Genomic DNA, 19,565 nt, shown 5'->3' on the forward strand with positions numbered 1-19,565 from the left:
TCCTCATTTCTTAGTTTTCTTTGTTTGTTTTTCGTATCTGTCACACTCACACACTTGTTTGAGATCATCAACACATTATGCTGTAATCTGCTGAGAAACAAGTCGCTGGTATCTATCAGTCTGGAAAAGGTTACAGAGGCTTTGTGTCACAGTGAGAGTCTTTATCCACACATGGAGAAAACCTGGAACAGTGCTGAGCCTTCCTGGGAGCAGCCGGCCTACCAAAATGACTCCAAGAGTCCATCAACGACTCGTCCAGGAGGTCACACAAGAACCCAGAACAACATCTAAAGACCTGCAGGCCTCAGAGTTCAGGGTTCAATGATAACAAAGAGACCGAGCAGAAATGAGATCTAGCTGCAGAGAGCGGAGCAACCAGTTATAATGTTTATTAGGGTAATTACTTTTTCACATGCAGGTTTAATCAGATTTTTTAAATTAATAAATTAAATGATTTATTAATGGAAAATCATCATTTTTAAACCATTATGTAAAAACTGCATTTTGTATTTACTGTTATTTTTGTCTAATATTAAAATTTGTTTGCTGATCTAAAATGCTGCAGTGTGACAATGAAGCAAACAGGAAGCAAACAGGAAGCAAACAGGAGGCAAACAGGAAGCAAACAGGAGGCAAACAGGAGGCAAACAGGAGGCAAACAGGAGGCAAACAGGAAGCAAACAGGAGCAAACAGGAAGCAAACAGGAGGCAAACAGGAAGCAAACAGGAAGCAAACAGGAAGCAAACAGGAAGCAAACAGGAAGCAAACAGGAAGCAAACAGGAAGCAAACAGGAAGCAAACAGGAAGCAAACAGGAAGCAAACAGGAAGCAAACAGGAGGCAAACAGGAAGCAAACAGGAGGCAAACAGGAGGCAAACAGGAGGCAAACAGGAAGCAAACAGGAGGCAAACAGGAGGCAAACAGGAAGCAAACAGGAGGCAAACAGGAGGCAAACAGGAAGCAAACAGGAAGCAAACAGGAAGCAAACAGGAAGGGGGCACGTACTTCTGAGAAGTGAAAATATATATATTTTTAGTTTTATTGCACAAAAGGGCAAAACTTTGCAGAAACAGCTGCCCACTGCTCCTAATTCAACATCAGTCCTTTACAACCATCTGTAAAAATGAGCGATGTTAAAACAGAGCGTAGGCCGAGCACAGCCAAGTACTCACTGCCTGAGTCACAGCTCATAGTATTACACATGTAAGATAAGTAAGAGGTTATGTGTAATGCATAACTAGATGTTTGAGATGCTGCACTGCAGTAATTAAACTAGAACTGCTCACCTCCATTAAATACTCATGACTGGTTTATGCTGTTATATACGCTCTTGAACCATGAAATAGAACTGGGAGCATGATCATGTGACTCAAAAGGAATGCAGCGCCTGGCACGACAAAAGCAGAACTGTCCTTGAGAACAATCACCACCTTTGTGGTGATCAAACTTGGAGCACCTCAAATACCAAGCAGATAATATTCTGAGCTAAAGTCACGCATGTAACTAATGAAAACAGATGCATCAGCAAATCGTGAAAAGTGCATTATGAGAAGGACGACTGACCTTTGACACTCATCCAGGGCCAGGACGTGTGGGTGGTCCTCCTCTGAAAGCGTCACCACAGCTTGCCTACTGATGGCGCCCGCTTGACTCTGGTCCACAGTTTGTCTGGTGATGGTGGATGTAGTGGAGCTGGTCCAGTACAGAGTGTCCCAACCTTTGTGGTAAGCCAGACCTTCCACTGAACCCACATCTGAAACAAGAGAAACATCAGACCATGTGACCTGAATAAGAGTCAGAGTTACAAGTCTGCCTTTTTATTCTACCGAGTAACTGAGTCACATGGGAAAAATAATCGTACTAAAGCAAGAGCGCCCATCTAAAACATCACATAGAGTAAAATAAAAGAAATAATCACTTCGGAGCTGGCATTCATTAAGTTTATTGTTAATGTATTTATCTGTAAATGCAGATTCCAGCTATATGCCGCTGTCATCTTGGGCTCCAAACCTCAGAGTTGTCTGCCGTGTATAAATGCATGAAAGTACTGACTTGGCTTGTAACAGACGGCAGGCTCCAATTGTGTTAGAATTGGGATCGTGTTTCTTTTCTGATTGACAGGGAAATAACTTCATGCCTCACTACACTGGACAGACAGCTATTTGTTGATGCAAAAGTCACTCAGGAACCGAATGTGTTTTCATGGCAAACCAATTTCCAAAACATAGAATATGAAAAGACCTTTGCAGTCTCTCTTGTTATTGCATGAATATGACTGACAGAGATGGAACCTCCAGAGAGACGTGATTTTCAGCAGAAAATCTGGTCATATTCATGTTTGATTACTCACTGCAGTTTTCTTTTTCTACCCTTCGACGGATTCGTGATTTATCGACTGAATATGACTTTCAGTGTTTCTCAATATCACACAAGAACTATTGTGGAGAAGTAAGGTCACAATAACTGCATTGTTGAGCTAAGTTATGAAAGTGATGAGAAAGATTTTAAAAACAAACAACAGCAAAAGCACCAGCAGAAAATATCCATCCATCCATGTGTCCATGAGCTCACTTCTTGTCAGTATATCCTGGTTCCTCAACACTTGACACAGACCTTGTTAAGGTGTGCAACATCCAAGGCACTAATGCTAGAGTGGTCAGTTTCCCTGGTTAGTCCCATACACACACCAAACACCAGCCTATTGTTCTACAGACCCAGCCGTCAGGACTCAGGGTTCAGATCGGGCAGACTATCCAACACATAGTAGCAGGAAGTAAGATGCTAGCTGGGACCGGGTACACATAGAGGCTGGGATAGTGTACACCAGCGGTCCCCAACCCCAGGACCGGTCCGTGAGTCGTTTGGTTTGGGGCCGCGAGAGTTGAGGCTCGGGTGTGAAATTTATGATTTGCAGGGTTTTTATCGATAACTCTGTTTCCCTGGGTCTTTTCCCGTGTTGTAGCTGTGCGTCTTATTTTGAAAGAAATACTTATGTGTTACCATAGCGACCAGAGAGCATTAAGGGGCAGAGAGGAGGACGTTACTCTCAGTGTTGTTGGTGCATTTCAGGAGGACGCTGCTAATAAAGTTACACAGTTGCACAGATTTACAAAATCCCACAGTTTCTGTCTCGGCTGTATCATTTTATTTTGTTGTATTTATCCACCACACCATAAAGGCCGGTCTGTCAAAATATTGTCTGACATTAAAGCGGTCCGTGGAGCACAAAAGGTTGGGGACCGCTGCTGTACAGAAACATCTGTGCCACATATGGGTTATGTGTCTCAGATGTTCCCAAGTCCCAGTAGGAGACGCCACCAAAGGTGGTCAAGAACAACAGGTCCAAAGTCCTGTGGGACTTCAAGTTTCAGACAGACAAGCAGCTCGTTGTCAGCCAAGCAGACATAGTGGCAGCTGACAAGGAGCAGAAGACTGCAGTTAATACAGATGTGCAAATCCCAGCAACATCAGGGAGAAAACAGAGAAGTACCAGGGGCTGAAGGAACAGCTGGAGCAGATGTGCAAAGTAAAGTGGGACCAATGGTGACAGGAGCATTAGATGTTCTAACCCAAACAGTGGAAGCGCGGCTCCAGCAGATTGCAGGTACCAGACCTCTGATGGTCTCCATGAAGAAGAGCTAAGATACTGTGCAGAACCTCAAACATCAATTAAATGTACATTAAAGTCATTCAGTTGTCAAACGACTGTCTCGTGATTTTTCCTGTCACACTTTTGTCTGTCAGAGCCAATTCGAACTGTCTGAATGGCAAACATGTGGCCAGTATGAGTTAATCTGGCTGCACCCCAGTATATAAAAACCCATAAACCACACTCCAGAATACTTAAGACTCTACCTGAGTCAGCCGACCACTAATTAATAGCTTGCAATAAAAGCCGTCTGGCAGCTTGGAGTTTCTCTCAAATTGTTGGCCAGGCGAGGGACTAATTAATGGGGGACACAGAGTTTAATTAGGGAAATATAGATGATTAACATCTTCACCTTTCCTCAATGACAGGATTCGGGCAGAAACTTTTAGAATAAAAGAGAAGATACTGTAGAAGTAGATCCACCGCTGCCTAAACGTGGTCCATGAAAAGAAGTACGGAGCAGGTGGAAGTGCTGCTTTTAATCAACACACAAACAAAGTCATCAGAAACCAGCAGGGTCACAGGATGGTATTTCTCTATGCAGTGTGGCTGCATCAAAAGAGCTCATTTCCAGTGGTATTGTCGTGCATTATTATGGATACAAGCAGTAACGAACGGCACTTAAAATAATAATTCCTTTCACCACTTTCATTATGCATTTCACAAGTTTGAAGGTGTGAAGGACACTTACAAATCCTGACAGATGGTTCCTGGTAACGCTTGTTCATTTCTAGAAGATAAATAAATAAGCAGAAAGCTCCCTCAGCAGGAGCGCTAAAGATGGGTCGGGGGATGGGTGAGAGTGGCTCAGTAACACTGTGCCAGCCTCTCAGCGCCAGGAGGAGGTGGGAAGGTGCTGAGCTCTGCTCCCTGTGGAAACGTCACTGAATGCCAGAGGACGCGAGCTGTGCGGAACAGAGACTTTCTGCTGCTCATCTGACTCCAGTCATGCTCATCAAGACAGGACTGACTGAGCTGTAGTACAGTGAGACAGAGGGATCGGCCCATGTTCAGTCAGTATGCAGAAAGTTTGGAACATAGTTCATGTAAACCAGGCTGATTTGGTCTTTTCAAAGGAGTAAAAGAAACAAACTGACTGAAGAAGAAATCTCCCTCTTGACGTACATCAGTGCTACATTGTTATCTCAACAGCCCTGCTCCCTAACTAAAGGACAAAGCTGCACTATTTCCTCCTGGCAGACGGATCGTCGGAGCAGCACAGCATCAGCCGTGCTACTTTACAGTCAGACGAAATTTCTATGGCTTGACACCGAGCAGCCAGCCAAAACAGGTACACATCAGGATGGATAAATTAGACAGTGTACAAACATGCAGCTCTGTGCATAAAGGGCAAGCTTACGGATGTCAGGCACATGAAACTGGTGACTGAAAACACACCAAGTGAAGACACGGTGTGACAAATACGACTAATCCTTTAGCACACTGCAGAAAACATCTGCAGTGGTGGACACCGTCAATATGAAATCCACTTACTTTCTGCGATGACGGATCTTCCTGTCCAGTCGTCGTTAATCATCTGGATATTTCCAAAATGGACATCGCTAAAAAAGATGCGATTGGCTCCAGCTGTCTCCTGACCGTAGTCAAAGGCCAGCGTTATGACATTCTTGAAAAAAGCAGGATTTTCAAAAGGCTGCACGGGTGAGTTGAGGTCATTTTCATCAGAAAGGTGGATGCTTTTCAGGATAGTCCTTTCAGAGTAGAGCAGATAACCTTCATAGCGCTCACAGGCAAAGCCATCCTCTGCCAAGCGGCCGTGTGCACAGGAGCAGGTCCGCCGACCGCTGCCCAGGTGGAAGCACAGCTGCTGGCAGCCTCCGTTACTTCTGGCACAGGGGTTGGTGCCTTCAAAGCACAACATGTGTTTAGTTAGTCACTGGCCTCCGTTTCTGCTGTGAGCAATCACGTTTAAATTGGCCCAGCTATACAAGTCAGATGAAAATCCAATCTACGGTCTGGGAGCCACGAATTTGGAATTCGATTGCATAAAAATCCATGAGCATAATAAGAGACAGGAAGTGAAACTGTGTGGCTGTAATGTTTAAAACCGCACCTTTTTCTCTGCCTCTGGTGAAAACTGTCACATCTTTCAAATTAACCCCAAGACCGCTCCTCATGGTCACAGCCTCACTGGCTTCCGTCTTCAAGCCTCGTCGGATTGAACCGTTTGAGTGGGCCCTGAAAGTCAGGAGAGTCGGAGAAGAACAACAATAAGGTTCTCTGTGTGAAGCATGGGCAAGTTACACAGACGTACTGCAAGGAGTCATCATTTCAGCTGAAAACACTAAAACAAAACTCAACACTGAAGACATTTTGTCAATACACATCAGAATCTACATCTAAATTCAGTTTTATTTCACTGTCATCATCACAGCAAACTGCAGAGAATGAGATGATTATTCTACAAAGGCTGAAACATGACTAAACATGCAAAATGATAAGAAGAAGAATAGAATAGAATAGAATAGAATAGAATAATTCTTTAATTGTCCCACAAGGGGAAATTCAGTTGTAACAGCAGCAAAAAAAAATGCATACACAAACAGAACAGAAACACACACAACTTTTACAGAAAAAAATATATAAAATATACTCTATCATTTTGTTTTTTTAATTTTAGACCTTTCTCAAACCCTAAGAGTACCAAATGATGTTTTAATGCTTTATTATGCACCTGATTTTATATAATGTTGAGGAACAAATGCTTCAGTTGATGCCACAAAAATTTTGTCTGGAGTATTTAAAAAAACCAGGATTGCAGGAGCACCTGCTGTGTAATATTTCTCCTTGGAAGCCTTGAAAGGAGGGGAAGGGCACTGCCAGGTTACTATAAAGGCTTTGCAGGCAAATGCAAGTGTTTGCATTTGAGAAAATAACAAATTACCTGTCAGACCAGTAGATGTAAGGCCCAAACACAGCCACGGAGAACAGGTCTACGTTGGCCATTGACAGCACAATCTCCCGGCTCTCACCGGTCTCAAGGTTGATCCTCTCGATCTTATCCGTGCGTGCGTCGCACCAATATAATGTATTTTCCTGGAAGGTAATTTTAAAATGCATAACACAAACTGCAGCTCCTTTGTATGGTTAGATGTTAGCCACAAGACTGTAAGGTGAGGAAGGACACAGGTGCTGTGCATGATGTCTGTGTGCGACTGTACCTCATAGTCTATGGAAATTCCGTTGGGCCACGTGATGCCCGAGCTGACCAGGGTAACCTGGTCTGATCCATCCAGGCGGGAACGGCCGATGCAGGGGTTCTGCCCCCACTCGGTCCAGAACAGATATCTGCCCAGATACACCTCATTTATTATCTGAACTGTAGATTTTTAAAACATTTTTATCTTTCTTTAGATAACATTCGCTTTGTAGGATGGTGAATATTAATGCTTAAAGGTGTAGCACATTTGGATACATTGTAACATATGAATGTTCTTATGTATTTATACAATTATCCTCCTGCTCGACAAAGCAAGCTGCCCTAAATTTCACTTTACTCTCCACCATTCTCTTAAAGGTGGTAAATTGTGGACAAGTATTTCTGAAATAGGTTGTATAATTAAAATAATGAGTGATCAGTATTATGAGGATGAAAGTGAGCCACACTGGGATGCTGGCAGCAGGCAGGACGGGTACAGCCCGCCATCTGCATGGCTCAGCAGAAGTCAGCACACTCGGCAACGTTGTGTCAGTAAGTGCTGCTTACTGGAGACTCTGACTGCTTTACTGTGCTGGTGTAAGTGAACATCCTTGGACATCTGAAGCTTTAGACGTATCCAAACAAGCCTGTCTGGCACACAGCAGTCACGCCACAGTCAAAGTCACAGACATTTTTTTGCTCTGTGAATTTTGATATTAGCTGATTCTGTGTGCTATGGTGGTATCACATAATAGGCTGACTGGATAAAGTGGCCACTGAGTGAATATGCGATGAGCCAGAATTGGTTTAATAAGACCTGCTTTGGTTTCTAGTTTTAGCAGCAAACGTATTTAATATATCTGCTGTTTACAGTAACTGGTTTTTAAAACTATAGAGATGGCAGTGACTGTAGGCACAGGCTAAACAAACACACACGCAGAGTCATTTCCTACCCCTTCTGTGGATGTACAGCGATGGCTCTGGGCTGATCGAGTCCTTCTGATATGACCACTGAGCGGTATGCACCATTCAGACGAGAGATTTCAATCAGATTGAAACCGTGGTCTGTCCAGTACAGGTTGCCTGTTTGGAAAGAAGCAATACATGTAATTATAGTAGTATTCGTCCTCCAGGACAGAGAAGTTAAAGACAGTTCATTAAATCAAATTCTTTGCATGCACTTTGTCACCAAAGCCTAACGGCTTTTGGCAATTCAGATCACAACAATGACATCGACTCAGTGCTATAACTAGAGGCATGGCACCTAAAGCGTGGATTTTCAACAATCAATACAAACTTGACAGCCTGTGGAAATGACTCCAGGGCTCCAGCAGTGACGGTACTAACCAGCGATCCAGTCAACAGCAATGCCTTCCACGCGGCTGATGCCGGTAGTAATGACGTCCTCCCTCCAGGTCTGGTCGCGTTTGGCTCGGGATATTCTGTTCAGTCCCATGTCTGTCCAGTACACAGTATCATTCCCTGCAAAATACACCCTACGGTTAATAATAGGAGACGTGATGAAAGCTGCTGCCACAAAAGTATCCGTGCCCTCAAACTAAGCAGCTCATGAAAGCACATTTTATTGTATCATGGCTCATTTCACCAGATTTTGTGTGGCACAATAAAGCATGATAGCAGAAGCGCTAACAACTCAGGCACAGGTCCTTGTTGACATACAGCTGCTGAATGGAAAAGGCAAATGTTGGGAAAATTTTACAGGGCAGTATACGGCTTCATGCAAAACACGGTGTTGGTAAAACTGTAACGGGCCCGTTATCATTTTACAGCGCTGTTAAATAAGCTAATAAAATAGTGTGGTTTGCCTTTTTTATACTCTTGTCTTCAAGTGGATCTTTTTGCATGACTGTCAGTTAGGCTGCACAGGTTGTTAAGAGGGTAGCTGGTGTTATATGTTTAATTGCACGTTCTTATTCCCACCGCCTTTACACTCTGTTAGCACAGAGATGATATATGACATAACACAGCTGCAGGGATTTCATCTGTTCTGCTCCAGCAACCTCGATTCTATAATGACATGTAAATGTTATGTGTGAGCTATCAACTGCTGTTCTTGGATGGGCTTAGTAATACATTTGTGTGTTCACCTGTCCAAAATAATAAAGGTGAGGACCATCATCAATCTTGTTCTGTACTTCAGTAATACCTCATTTTATATTCAGGTTATTTCCTCTTTTCCAAAAGCCGTGGTCACACTTCAAGATTTCCATCGACCTCTGAGGTCTCTCGGATTCAGAACGAGGTTTTAGGTTTTCAAGATAGTCGAGGGATGAGTCACTGACTTGTAACTATTGTATAATGAGGGACCTGACTTGGCTTTTTTCCCTGCACTCAGACTTTTTCTTAAGTCTGTGAAGGTTCGCAGTCGTCCAGGTCATAGTCGTCTGAGGCAGTGTTTCCCAAACATAGGTGTGCTGTGGAAGGTTATCTGGTTCCACCTCATTGGTATTCTAAGTGGTCGGCGTGAACAACAGGCAGAACAATTATATTCTCTTCCACTAGAAGGCAGTACATCTACCTGCTCTAATTAAATGGGTTGCCAACTGCCAGTAAAACAGAAGACGAAGAAGAAATTACATAATAGTCACGCTGTGAGACGACACAGCGCGTAATAGCAATAGATAAGAAAAAGCAGCCAGTCTGACAATAGTAAACAGTTTGTTTGTACCCATTTCACATGATTCATGATTTACATCATATAATGATCTTTGCTACAGCAGTGAATGAGTTTATGTTTGCTAGTATGCAATAAGGATAGTGTCTGGGATAAAAGCCGAGTGTGTCAGCTGCAATAATGATTTAGAACCTAAAAATGGAGTTATTTTAACAGCCTCCAACATTAAAGTAGACATTTATAGAAGAAAGAAAACTTCTCACTGAAGGTAATCAGGCCCCATCTTACCTTAATGACCTTGTAGTACCATATCACCCTATTAGAGCACTTCGCTCTCACACTGCAGGCCTACTTGTTGTTCCTAGAGTATTTAAAAGTAGAATGGGAGGCAGAGCCTTCAGTTTTCAGGCCCCTCTTCTGTGGAACCAGCTTCCAGTTTGGATTCAGGAGACAGACACTATCTCTACTTTTAAGATTAGGCTTCAAACTTTCCTTTTTGCTAAAGCATATAATTAGGGCTGGACCAGGTGACCCTGAATCCTCCCTTAGTTATGCTGCAATTACCCTGTTGGGAGCTTCCCATGATGCACTGGGTGTTTCTTCTTCACTCACTATGTGCTAATAGACCTCTCTGCATTGAATCATATCTGTTATTAACCTCTGTCTCTCTTCCACAGCATGTCTTTATCCTGTTTTCCTTCTCTCACCCCAACCAATCACAGCAGATGGCCCCGCCCCTCCCTGAGCCTGGTTCTGCTGGAGGTTTCTTCCTGTTAAAAGGGAGTTTTTCCTTCCCACTGTCGCCAAAGTGCTTGCTCATAAGGGGTCATATGATTGTTGGGTTTTTCTCTGTAACTATGAAGCGCCTTGAGGCGACTTTTGTTGTGATTTCGCGCTATATAAATAAAATTGAATTGAATTTAATTGAATTGAGGTACAAACAACAAACACGATTCACCATTCGAGGCAAAAACACAGCGTCAAATACAACCAGGCTGCTAAGGAGCTAACAGCTGGGGACGAGCGACCTAAATGTAAACAGACGACTCCACGAGCATGCTAGCTGCACTCCACATCCCAGGAAACGCTGCATGGCTGCAGTTACATGATGGAAAAGCAGAGCGTTAAGGAGCTGGTTAAAATGTGAGGATATTACCCAGGCTCCTGAAGACGTACAAAGTTCATTAGTGAATGTGGTCCTCTGCTCGTTTACAATGGACAGTCTAATTTTGTGATTTTTGATGGTTTGGCTTTAATGGAGGTGGTGGTGGAATTAGATTAGGAGTGAAAAGACTGCCAAAAGTCAATAAGGGTTTCCCATTGCTCTATTTTCTCCCTCCCCGTCACCTCCCCTGTCATCTGTCCTCCTCCACGACACCCAGAAATCAATCTTACACATTTTGAAAAATGTCTCAATTCCAGTCTATCTGGGAGAGACGATGGAGAGAGAAGCTGAGGATGCACAGGTGTGGAAGTATTTTTACGCGTGACAGATGAAATATATAAATCATGTCAGGAGCAGGACTAAAAAAATGAATCAAGTGTTCCTTTGTATTTATAAGTTGCTTCATTTTTTAAGATGATAACACCTTCCCTCCACCATTTGTGATGTGAGTATGACATCTAAGATCATCAAATAGAGCAGCAGGCTGTAACAAACCAAGAATCGCATCACATGTAATTGACACGGCTTGGAACAAGGCTGAGAGAAAAGCACGTCTGCTGCTGCAGAATGCCTTTTCTGGTTAACTCGACTCCTCACTCCACCTATCGCTTCCTTGTTTCCTTGCTTACATCTTTGGTGGGAGGGTTTAATATCGAGGAGATTCAAGGATTTAGAAAGTGAACAATGAGACAAGGGATTGGATTCATCCTATCTGACCAACCTCACCTACAAACAAAATAACTAAGCTATCAAATGTTGGAACATTTAAATGAAAATGCAGGAAATGACCAGAGTTCCATGTGTGGTGTTCACTGCATCAAAAATGTTTCCATTTTATAAAATAATCCTCACTCGGTAATTGTTTCCTTGCCAGTGACAGGAGAGGAAAATCACAGACTGCATGTGGAATTACCCAAACAACATTTTCAGGATACAGTATTTGTTTTTTTGGACTTGTGGTTTGTTGTGCATGTAATCTCCTTTATACAATTTCCCCACCACACTTGTTATCATGCCTCGACAGCACCTCTCCGGTCTTTGGTATGTTTATAGCTTTTATTAGAATAATAAATTGAATATCTTTGCACATCATGTGAGAGGAAACAATAAATATCAGCACAAGCTGCTGGTTTGTGCTTTGCAACCTGCTGCTACCTTCATGTTGTGGTGCATCCTGGGAATTTCTTTGGATTAGGATTGTTTACATGGAAAATGGTGGATTTTATTCATGAGGCTTGGTGCTCATTCATCTGGACAAGTTAAGCTCGACCATTATTTAAAAGCTACACAAAGCCCAGAGCAACAAAGATCTTTATCTTCTCTTTAATAACTCAAGAAAGAGGAAATAAAGCAAAGGAATATGAGAGTGTGGCAGCAGCTGTGTAGTATTTGTGTATAGGTGCTATGAGTAATGCACTCCAATGTTTCTAGCTTGACATTATAAAGCATTGGAGCAGCACGTCTTCAGGGGTTTCATGTCCTTAAGCCTTTGGAGCTTCAAGACTTGACCTTGACTCAGTGAGTTCAGGGATGGTGTAACGCATTCCTCTGACTGAGTATTTAAAGCCAATCCTTTATATCTACATAAGTAATTATTATTATTATTATTGTTGATTTTGAATCTTTTCATCATTCTGCCTTTACAGATTTCACACTCCCAGAATCCTTCACAGGTTATGGCTGCGTCGAGTATCAAACACATGGGCAACCACAGTGTTTAAGCCACCTGCCTACTGCTGAGCAGGTCCCCCTCATGCTGACCTGTTGGGGCACAAATTTGGGTTTGAGTGCCAGACACCACAGGGTCTGCATGTATGTCAGGTAGTACAAGTCCAAGTATCCACATAAATGCCAGGACTCAAGCCTTCCCAGCACTGCCTTATAATGGGATGCATAATGCCATCCACTTCACTTATCGGGGGTATTTAATATTGTAACACTGGTACGGTGCAGCCTGCTCTGATCGCAGCGGACAGCTGCAGCAGATCCAGATAAGGACGACTTAAAAAAAAAGGAGCAATATAAAGTGTGTAGGTTTAATAGACTCTTTAAGCGCTCAGCGTCTGGCATCGCGCTTTAACGGGTCTCCACTATCTTCTTGTATGATTGGACGTACCTGCGTGAAAGTCGACTCCCACAGCAAAAAGCGTTCCTGTGATGGGCATGAGGGCTTCGCTGTTGTCATTCGGGTCAAGAGCAATTCCCCGGATTCCCTCATGGATGGAATACATTAGAAATGAGTCAACACCTAAAGAATCACAGAGGGATCTATTAGAGCGCAGATAAAAGCATTAAAGCTCAAGAACTCACGAATGCCCTTTGACGCACGTAGAGATTATTCATTTAGCTTATACACAGATCCACAACCTCACACTGAGGGTAACGAAGGGCTCAAAGAAACTGGGAATCGTACCCTCGCAAGACGTGCGATCGCTACGCAAGTTGTAGCCAACGGTGCAGGAGCAGCTGCGGGTGTTCTCTGAAGTTGGGAAGCACAGCTGAGAGCATCCTCCGTTGTTTACTTGGCACGGATTTCTTCCTGATTATTAAAACAAAACCAACAAACAGACAACAGTAAAGCACCATCAGCAGGTATGTCCATCTGGACCTTTGTGAATGGAGTGAGAGAGGCTGCTTACCTTTCTGGCTGTCCCTGTCGTACACCTTCATGTGAACCACCCCACCCGTCTTATTTCTCAAAACAACAAGGTTGCGCCCGTCTCTCTTGGTGACCGTTCCCAGCCGTCCTGATTCCTCATCTGCCCACCAGAGTTTTCCACCTGTAGCCAGCAAAGAAAATTTGAATTAACTCCATTTTTAGAGCATTTTCCTTTCTTTTTCACAATATGGTGCAAATGAGTTCTTGAAAACATAAGCAGAGTACAGGCAAATGCCATCCTTCAAAGTGCAGATGCTGTGCTTTAGCCTGCACTCTAATCCCCTAAAGCTGGCACACTTATTCCTTAAAGCCTGTTAATAATTGAGGCATTCTCTGAGCTGATTTCAGATTAAAAAGTGGGTTTCCTGTGTCTCGCTGGGCTCTCTTGCTGTTGATGAGTTTCAGCCTTGAACTGCAGGAAGGTTTTTACCTCCACTGAAGCTTTTCCATGAACTTGAAAGACAAACGTTTCCATTACTGACTGAAACGGGCATAGCATTCCTATAAACAGATATAAATACAGCATGTGCTGTTTGACCAAAGGGGCTGCTGACTGCTGCACACCAAGCCCAGCACCTCTGTCCTCAGCAGATATCAGTGACGCACAGTCCATGCCAGGCACTTTGCCATATACTCGAACTTTTCATTTTACAATCCCACTGAGGTGACAAGTTAAGTGAGCCCTCTCCTCCCAGGATAAACATCAGAGAGGAGGTGAAGATGACATCATTCTAGAAAGGATAACACCGCAAAAAAACACAAAAATGAACAATCTATAACATAACCCATAATTAGGTCACACAAACGTTACAACACACAGACTGTATGTTGTAAAATCTGGCAGCAGTGGAGGCCGGAGCAATCACCTTTGCATTTTCATAGAAACCCCCAACAGAGGAATTACTGAGCTGAGCAGCAGCAGCAGCGAGCGCTCATTAAATGCCTCCTTCTTTTAGAGCAATGTCAATTACCAGCAGATTTCTTTTTCCTGCTTTGTGCTAATGCAACCATTCAGAGCAGCGCTGCTCCTGGACACGACCTGGTGCAATTTAACACCCTCTTGAATTAGATTAGCAACCTAACTTAAATGAGAAATGCATTCTCATCCAAGCCAATATGTTAAGTACCATCTAGAAAATGTGCCTGTACATTTTACAGCATCACTTCCTGGAAGGCACGACATTCTGTTGTTCTCTTTCACGTTTTTGTGTCACTGCATTCACCCACACACACACACACACACACACACACACCCCCACACACACACACGCACACACCCACACACACACACACACACACACACACACACCCCCACACCCCCACACACACACACCCACACACACACACACACACACACCCCCCCACACCCCCACACACACACACGCACACACACATACCCGCGCACAGAAACAATTCCCGCTTCCATTAATAGCTTCAGGCTGAATGCCATCCTTAAAAGAAATGTAAAACTCGCTTCCACAAATCAGGTAAATTCCCATGAGTGAGAATGACAGTCTTCGTGCAGTTTACAAAACATTACACCCCGGAGGGCATGCTAGCCGAGATTAGCTTTGCACCCCGTGTTAATTTAATGCCGTTGGGATCACTGGCTAGGTGCGATTGCTCGCTTGTGGCACATCATATTCAATTTCCACCTCAACTGCTAGTTTGATCCCCGGCAATTCACGGCTGATGGATCACTCACACCTTCCGAAATAAGCCCTCACTTCTCCCTCAAGCCAATCCAATTATTACAGAGCCTTAGGACCGAGTGGGTCAAACTTGTGTCACTAACAGTGCCATCATTATACCTTTTCACATCCAGCGTGAGCAATCACTAAGACATGAAGGCAAAATGAAAAGCCAGCACCCCATCATGGAGAAACGCACGATTCCTCCCTCAGAAGTGCGTTCCCGATTACCAGTGCAAATCTGCTTTTTCATGCTCGTCTGCCTAGTTGTACGTCTGCATCTACCTCCCAGTGTGAAAGAGATACAGATTCATCATTTGTAAACAAGCTTTCATCACTTACGCAGATCGGTTCTTCGGAGTAACCTCAACCACTTCTGATCAATCAAGCTTGTAAAAGACCAGAGACGAGAACAAATGCTTCTCAGATTTATGCTCATTAATGCTGATTGCTCGAGTAACCACAAAGGACACAAAAGCCTTTAATTAACTGTACTGATACTCTGATGTTACCTACAGTTTTTATCCCCACCAGAGCAGACAATGCATGCTTTTAGTTGCAAATCCATATTACAATCCTCATGCTGGCATATATACTAGCATATATCTTCTTTGTTCTTTACTGAACTACGAAGGAAAGCGAGAGAAGAAATACACAGAACTCTGTGGTAAACACAGCAAATGGTCACCAAATGCACTTAACTGCAAATCACACCATGCCGACAAAACTAAAGCAGCAAAGGGACATTTTCTGTAATGGGCATCGCAGACAGGCTGTGCACTCGCCAACAACAAAAGAAGCTCAGGAGTGGAAAATGACCTGTCTGGCTGCTGTCCTGCTCTCTTCCACCAGCCTCATTTTCAGCTGACCCTATAACTTTTACAGGTTCATGCTCAATGATCTACAGCAAAGGAGGACTGAATGTTGGCATCACGAAACACTGTAACATAAACCCTACAAAACTGCTTCTGTTCCTCGTTTCTGGCAGACGGGCGGGTCCATAATTTGTGGCACAAACACACTATTTTGTAGGTTTGTCTCTGCACAACAACAACAACAACACAGGCACTTTTGCAAAAATTTTGCTTTAACTTTTTCATTTATAATCAGAGCCTGAAAGTAAACTGGACACCTGACACGAGCAGCTTGAGTTTCCTGCTCTGTTGGTACGTCCGAACAACTGAAGCAGACACAGTCACAGTTCATTCATGGTTTTTTTACATTTGTATTTCAGAGCTTTTTGCAGTAGTTTTAAATGTAAAAAGGCCAAATCTGTCACATTGTTAAAAAGAAGGCATGCACTGGCCAGCCCAGCAACACGGCGCCGATAAGAACAAGAAGGTCAGATTAGAGTTTTCCTGAAACATCTCGAGAAGCCTGCGCAGTTCTGAAACAGGATGAAGCCAAGACTGATGCATAAGGTTAAACACAGCTCATGATCAGAGGCAGACCACACACTGCCAAACATGCTGGGGCAGTTTAAGCCTCTGAAAATGGGTCATGAAATATAACAATTCCTGTAGTTCACACACACACACACACACACACACACACACACACGATTGACATATTGATTGTTTGATTGAAATCCCAAAATCAGGTAAACAGTAAAGGACGTGTTTCATGTATCAAATGATGCTAAAAAAGTGAAACATCATCCAAATAGGTGCTGTTTAAATAAATCTATATTACTGGTGTTTAACCAGTACAATTCCTCTGTTTTACCAAACGTAATGGTAACGCAGCAAAGTACGGTTCGGTCGACCAATCAGCTTCTTCAAGATAACAACATGTGGATAATTGTGATTGATGGAGACTTGCAGACATCATTTCACTGTTTTGCTGTAGCTGCTCCTGCACAGGAGCGCAGCTATTAGTCTGTGTCACCTCACATTCTACATCCCATTTGTGAAATGCAATAATGAAGTCTCCAATGTCCATTCCTCCACAGCCAAAGTATTCACTATAAAAAAATGCCCACAAAAATGAAGCTAAAAATTGGGGCTTACACTTGCAGAAAGCTAATAGTGTACAAAACAGTGGGACTCCATCCTGCCACTGCTGTGTTATTCTGCAACACAGTAATTAATGCTCTCTGCACATGCTGACAGATACCCACCGCACAGAAAACGAAGGCCTGTCATGGTTAATAACATGCTTCAAGAACACGCTGAATCACTCTGACAACACTCTTCCATTTCATATTTTAGTTTTTTGTTTATTTGTTTTTTGTTTTTTTCCCTTCAAATCACAGTTTGGTTCAGACCCACACACACAAAACCAAAAAAATCTCTCTTCAATAAGCCTTTGTTTGCTCTCTTCTCATTACCAATCTTGGCAAGTGTAATGCATTCACACAGCTCACTGGGAGGTTTCCCAATTGTCAAGGTGCAGTAGTGTGGAAGTGAAACAATTTAAAATTCAAATTCTGCTCTGCAGCTTAAAAGAATAAAAGGTGAAACAAACACATCAATGAAACAAACGTGAAACTGCAGTGGACGCTTTAGTATTAAAGATGCTGTGTGTGTAATATTTGTGTCCATTGTCTCTCGTTTTCTCTCAAACAGCTCAGACACTGCAACAACTTGCAACAACTTGCAACAACACAACGACGACAGCGACCGATCATCGTGCAGCTATTATTTTTAAAACTCGCTCTGTCTCTGCTGGCGCTTGTTTTCTTTTCAGAGTCAGTTTGATAAAAAAAAAACCTTTTTAATATAGATCCAAAGATCCCTCCACTGAGCCATGTCCATTAGCTTTGCTGCACATCACAGCCACTGAGATCTTTAGCAGTGTTATTTATCACTAAAGTGTGTCCAGCACGGTCCATCGGCGTAGACTGCTGTATCGTTAGTGGCATCACTACTGTTTAAATAGATATAATCATGGGTCTAATCCCATTTACACAAATTATTTCACTAAAACCATTTCTGTCATTTCAGTCTCTTTGGATAAAACTCAAGGTAATCCAACATTACACGTGTCAGTAATTCCTGATTGGTCGAGAGTGTGGCGCGCACATGGCATCGCCTATAAAAGCATTCACTTACATCAAGGTGTGTGTTTGTTTATATAGGTAATAGGGGCATAATGTCAGCAACATTTTCTGGGTTGTGGGAACTCAAATAACATTCTTTATCTTGTATTAGCTAGTGATCTGGACAGGAACCCATGCACACGTGTACATGCAAACTGGTTCTACTTTCAACTCGTCCCCCTCGTAGCTGCTAGCATCATAGAAGCATTCGGTATATTTGTACAGATGTTTTCTGCAGGCGTGTTTTCAACATGCTGACGCAGATTTCAGGCGTTCAGAATGAACCTACACGCTGATAGATGGTGTGACACATTGGATTGAGCGCCGATACCAAGAATCACTCCGTAATGAACATCCTCCACCCTTTTCATTATGGAAAGGGTGAGAAAATCAATCATCAATCATTGCTCTGTTGTGTTTTAATTATCTAATGCTGCTAATTCTTCACATAGAGTGAGGCACAGCTGTTTGCACGCACTCTCTAAATAGCTCCATTTTAAAGCCACTTAACTGGTTAAACGTGTAATCCTTTCACACTCTGAGTAATCCTCAGCGCCAATCTGATGCACTTGTGACAAGCTCCACTCACCCATCACGGCCAGTGCTGTGCCTTTGGCTAACTCCCTCTTTAGAGTCTCGAGCACTTCCAGCCCACTGCCATCCAGATTGCACCTGTTGATGGTCCCGTTGGTCGAGCTTATCCAGTACAGCTTGTTGGCAGCGTAGTCTATCGAGAGGCCTGAGACACAGCGAGTCAGGAGAGGATATCAAGTTAGCAAAGAAACCATCATTAGGGACATATGAACTCAAAAACACAAAATGTAACATTTGAATATGTAAAATATTGATGCGTGTAGATTAATAATATGTTGTCATTTGGACATTAATCCATCTTCACACAGCTCCTCCTCTCACCAGCAGCTGAACTCAGAACCTGCTTTATGAAAAAGTTTGTGAGGTCAGTAAAGTCGGTGTTTCAAACACACTGAAGTATTAAACACTTATAAATATGAACCTGGCCGGTGTTGTGTCAATAACTGATTGTTTCCATGTGTAATGTCTTTACTTATATTGATAAACAGACTTTGGTGAAAGGATTTACAAATGCGATGTATATCAAATGTAAAAATGTCCTGTTTCGACTGACTCTGTGTTACTGTACCTACATTATAACCAATCTGGACACTTGGAATATGTTTGCAGGACTTTTGTTATGTTTGTCGTGCGTTCTGCTGCCCTCTTGGCCAGAAAGCTTAAAAAAGACAATTTTAACGTCAACCAGATTTAACTGGATAAATAAAAGATATAAAAATGACCGACTGCAGCTTCTACCTCGTGACAGGAATATGTTTGTGGCTCAAGATGACCTAATATCTCTCATGATGGACACATATGACATGTATTTCACATATTATAGGTTATTTATAGCATTTAAATACAGGCAATGACTTTTTGGTAAATACCAGGATCCACATTAACGTTAGCCACGTCACTGCTAGCAGGCACCTGCTAGATTATCATTGAGGTAGCAGCTGGCTAATAGCAAAATGTTAATGTTAATCTTG

General features: G+C 42.9%; 1 protein-coding gene across 7 annotated transcripts in view; it reads right to left on the reverse strand.

Moving 5' to 3' along the window:
* lrp1bb (low density lipoprotein receptor-related protein 1Bb) overlaps positions 1-19,565 on the reverse strand; it is a 255,940-nt gene that overhangs the window by 71,370 nt on the left and 165,005 nt on the right. For all 7 annotated transcript variants that reach the window (XM_025903732.1, XM_025903731.1, XM_019353129.2 and 4 more), the window contains 11 exons: positions 18,590-18,739; positions 13,250-13,390; positions 13,024-13,149; positions 12,727-12,858; positions 8,158-8,292; positions 7,764-7,893; positions 6,833-6,959; positions 6,556-6,707; positions 5,725-5,849; positions 5,145-5,516; positions 1,565-1,754 (listed from right to left, as the gene is read on the reverse strand). In XM_025903732.1, the coding sequence (XP_025759517.1) occupies positions 1,565-1,754; positions 5,145-5,516; positions 5,725-5,849; positions 6,556-6,707; positions 6,833-6,959; positions 7,764-7,893; positions 8,158-8,292; positions 12,727-12,858; positions 13,024-13,149; positions 13,250-13,390; positions 18,590-18,739 (1,780 nt within the window). The remainder of the gene's footprint in view (positions 1-1,564; positions 1,755-5,144; positions 5,517-5,724; positions 5,850-6,555; positions 6,708-6,832; positions 6,960-7,763; positions 7,894-8,157; positions 8,293-12,726; positions 12,859-13,023; positions 13,150-13,249; positions 13,391-18,589; positions 18,740-19,565) is intronic.

This window comes from Oreochromis niloticus, linkage group LG16 (genome assembly GCF_001858045.2).
Source record: "Oreochromis niloticus isolate F11D_XX linkage group LG16, O_niloticus_UMD_NMBU, whole genome shotgun sequence".
In the NCBI taxonomy this organism is placed as follows: Eukaryota; Metazoa; Chordata; class Actinopteri; order Cichliformes; family Cichlidae; genus Oreochromis; species Oreochromis niloticus.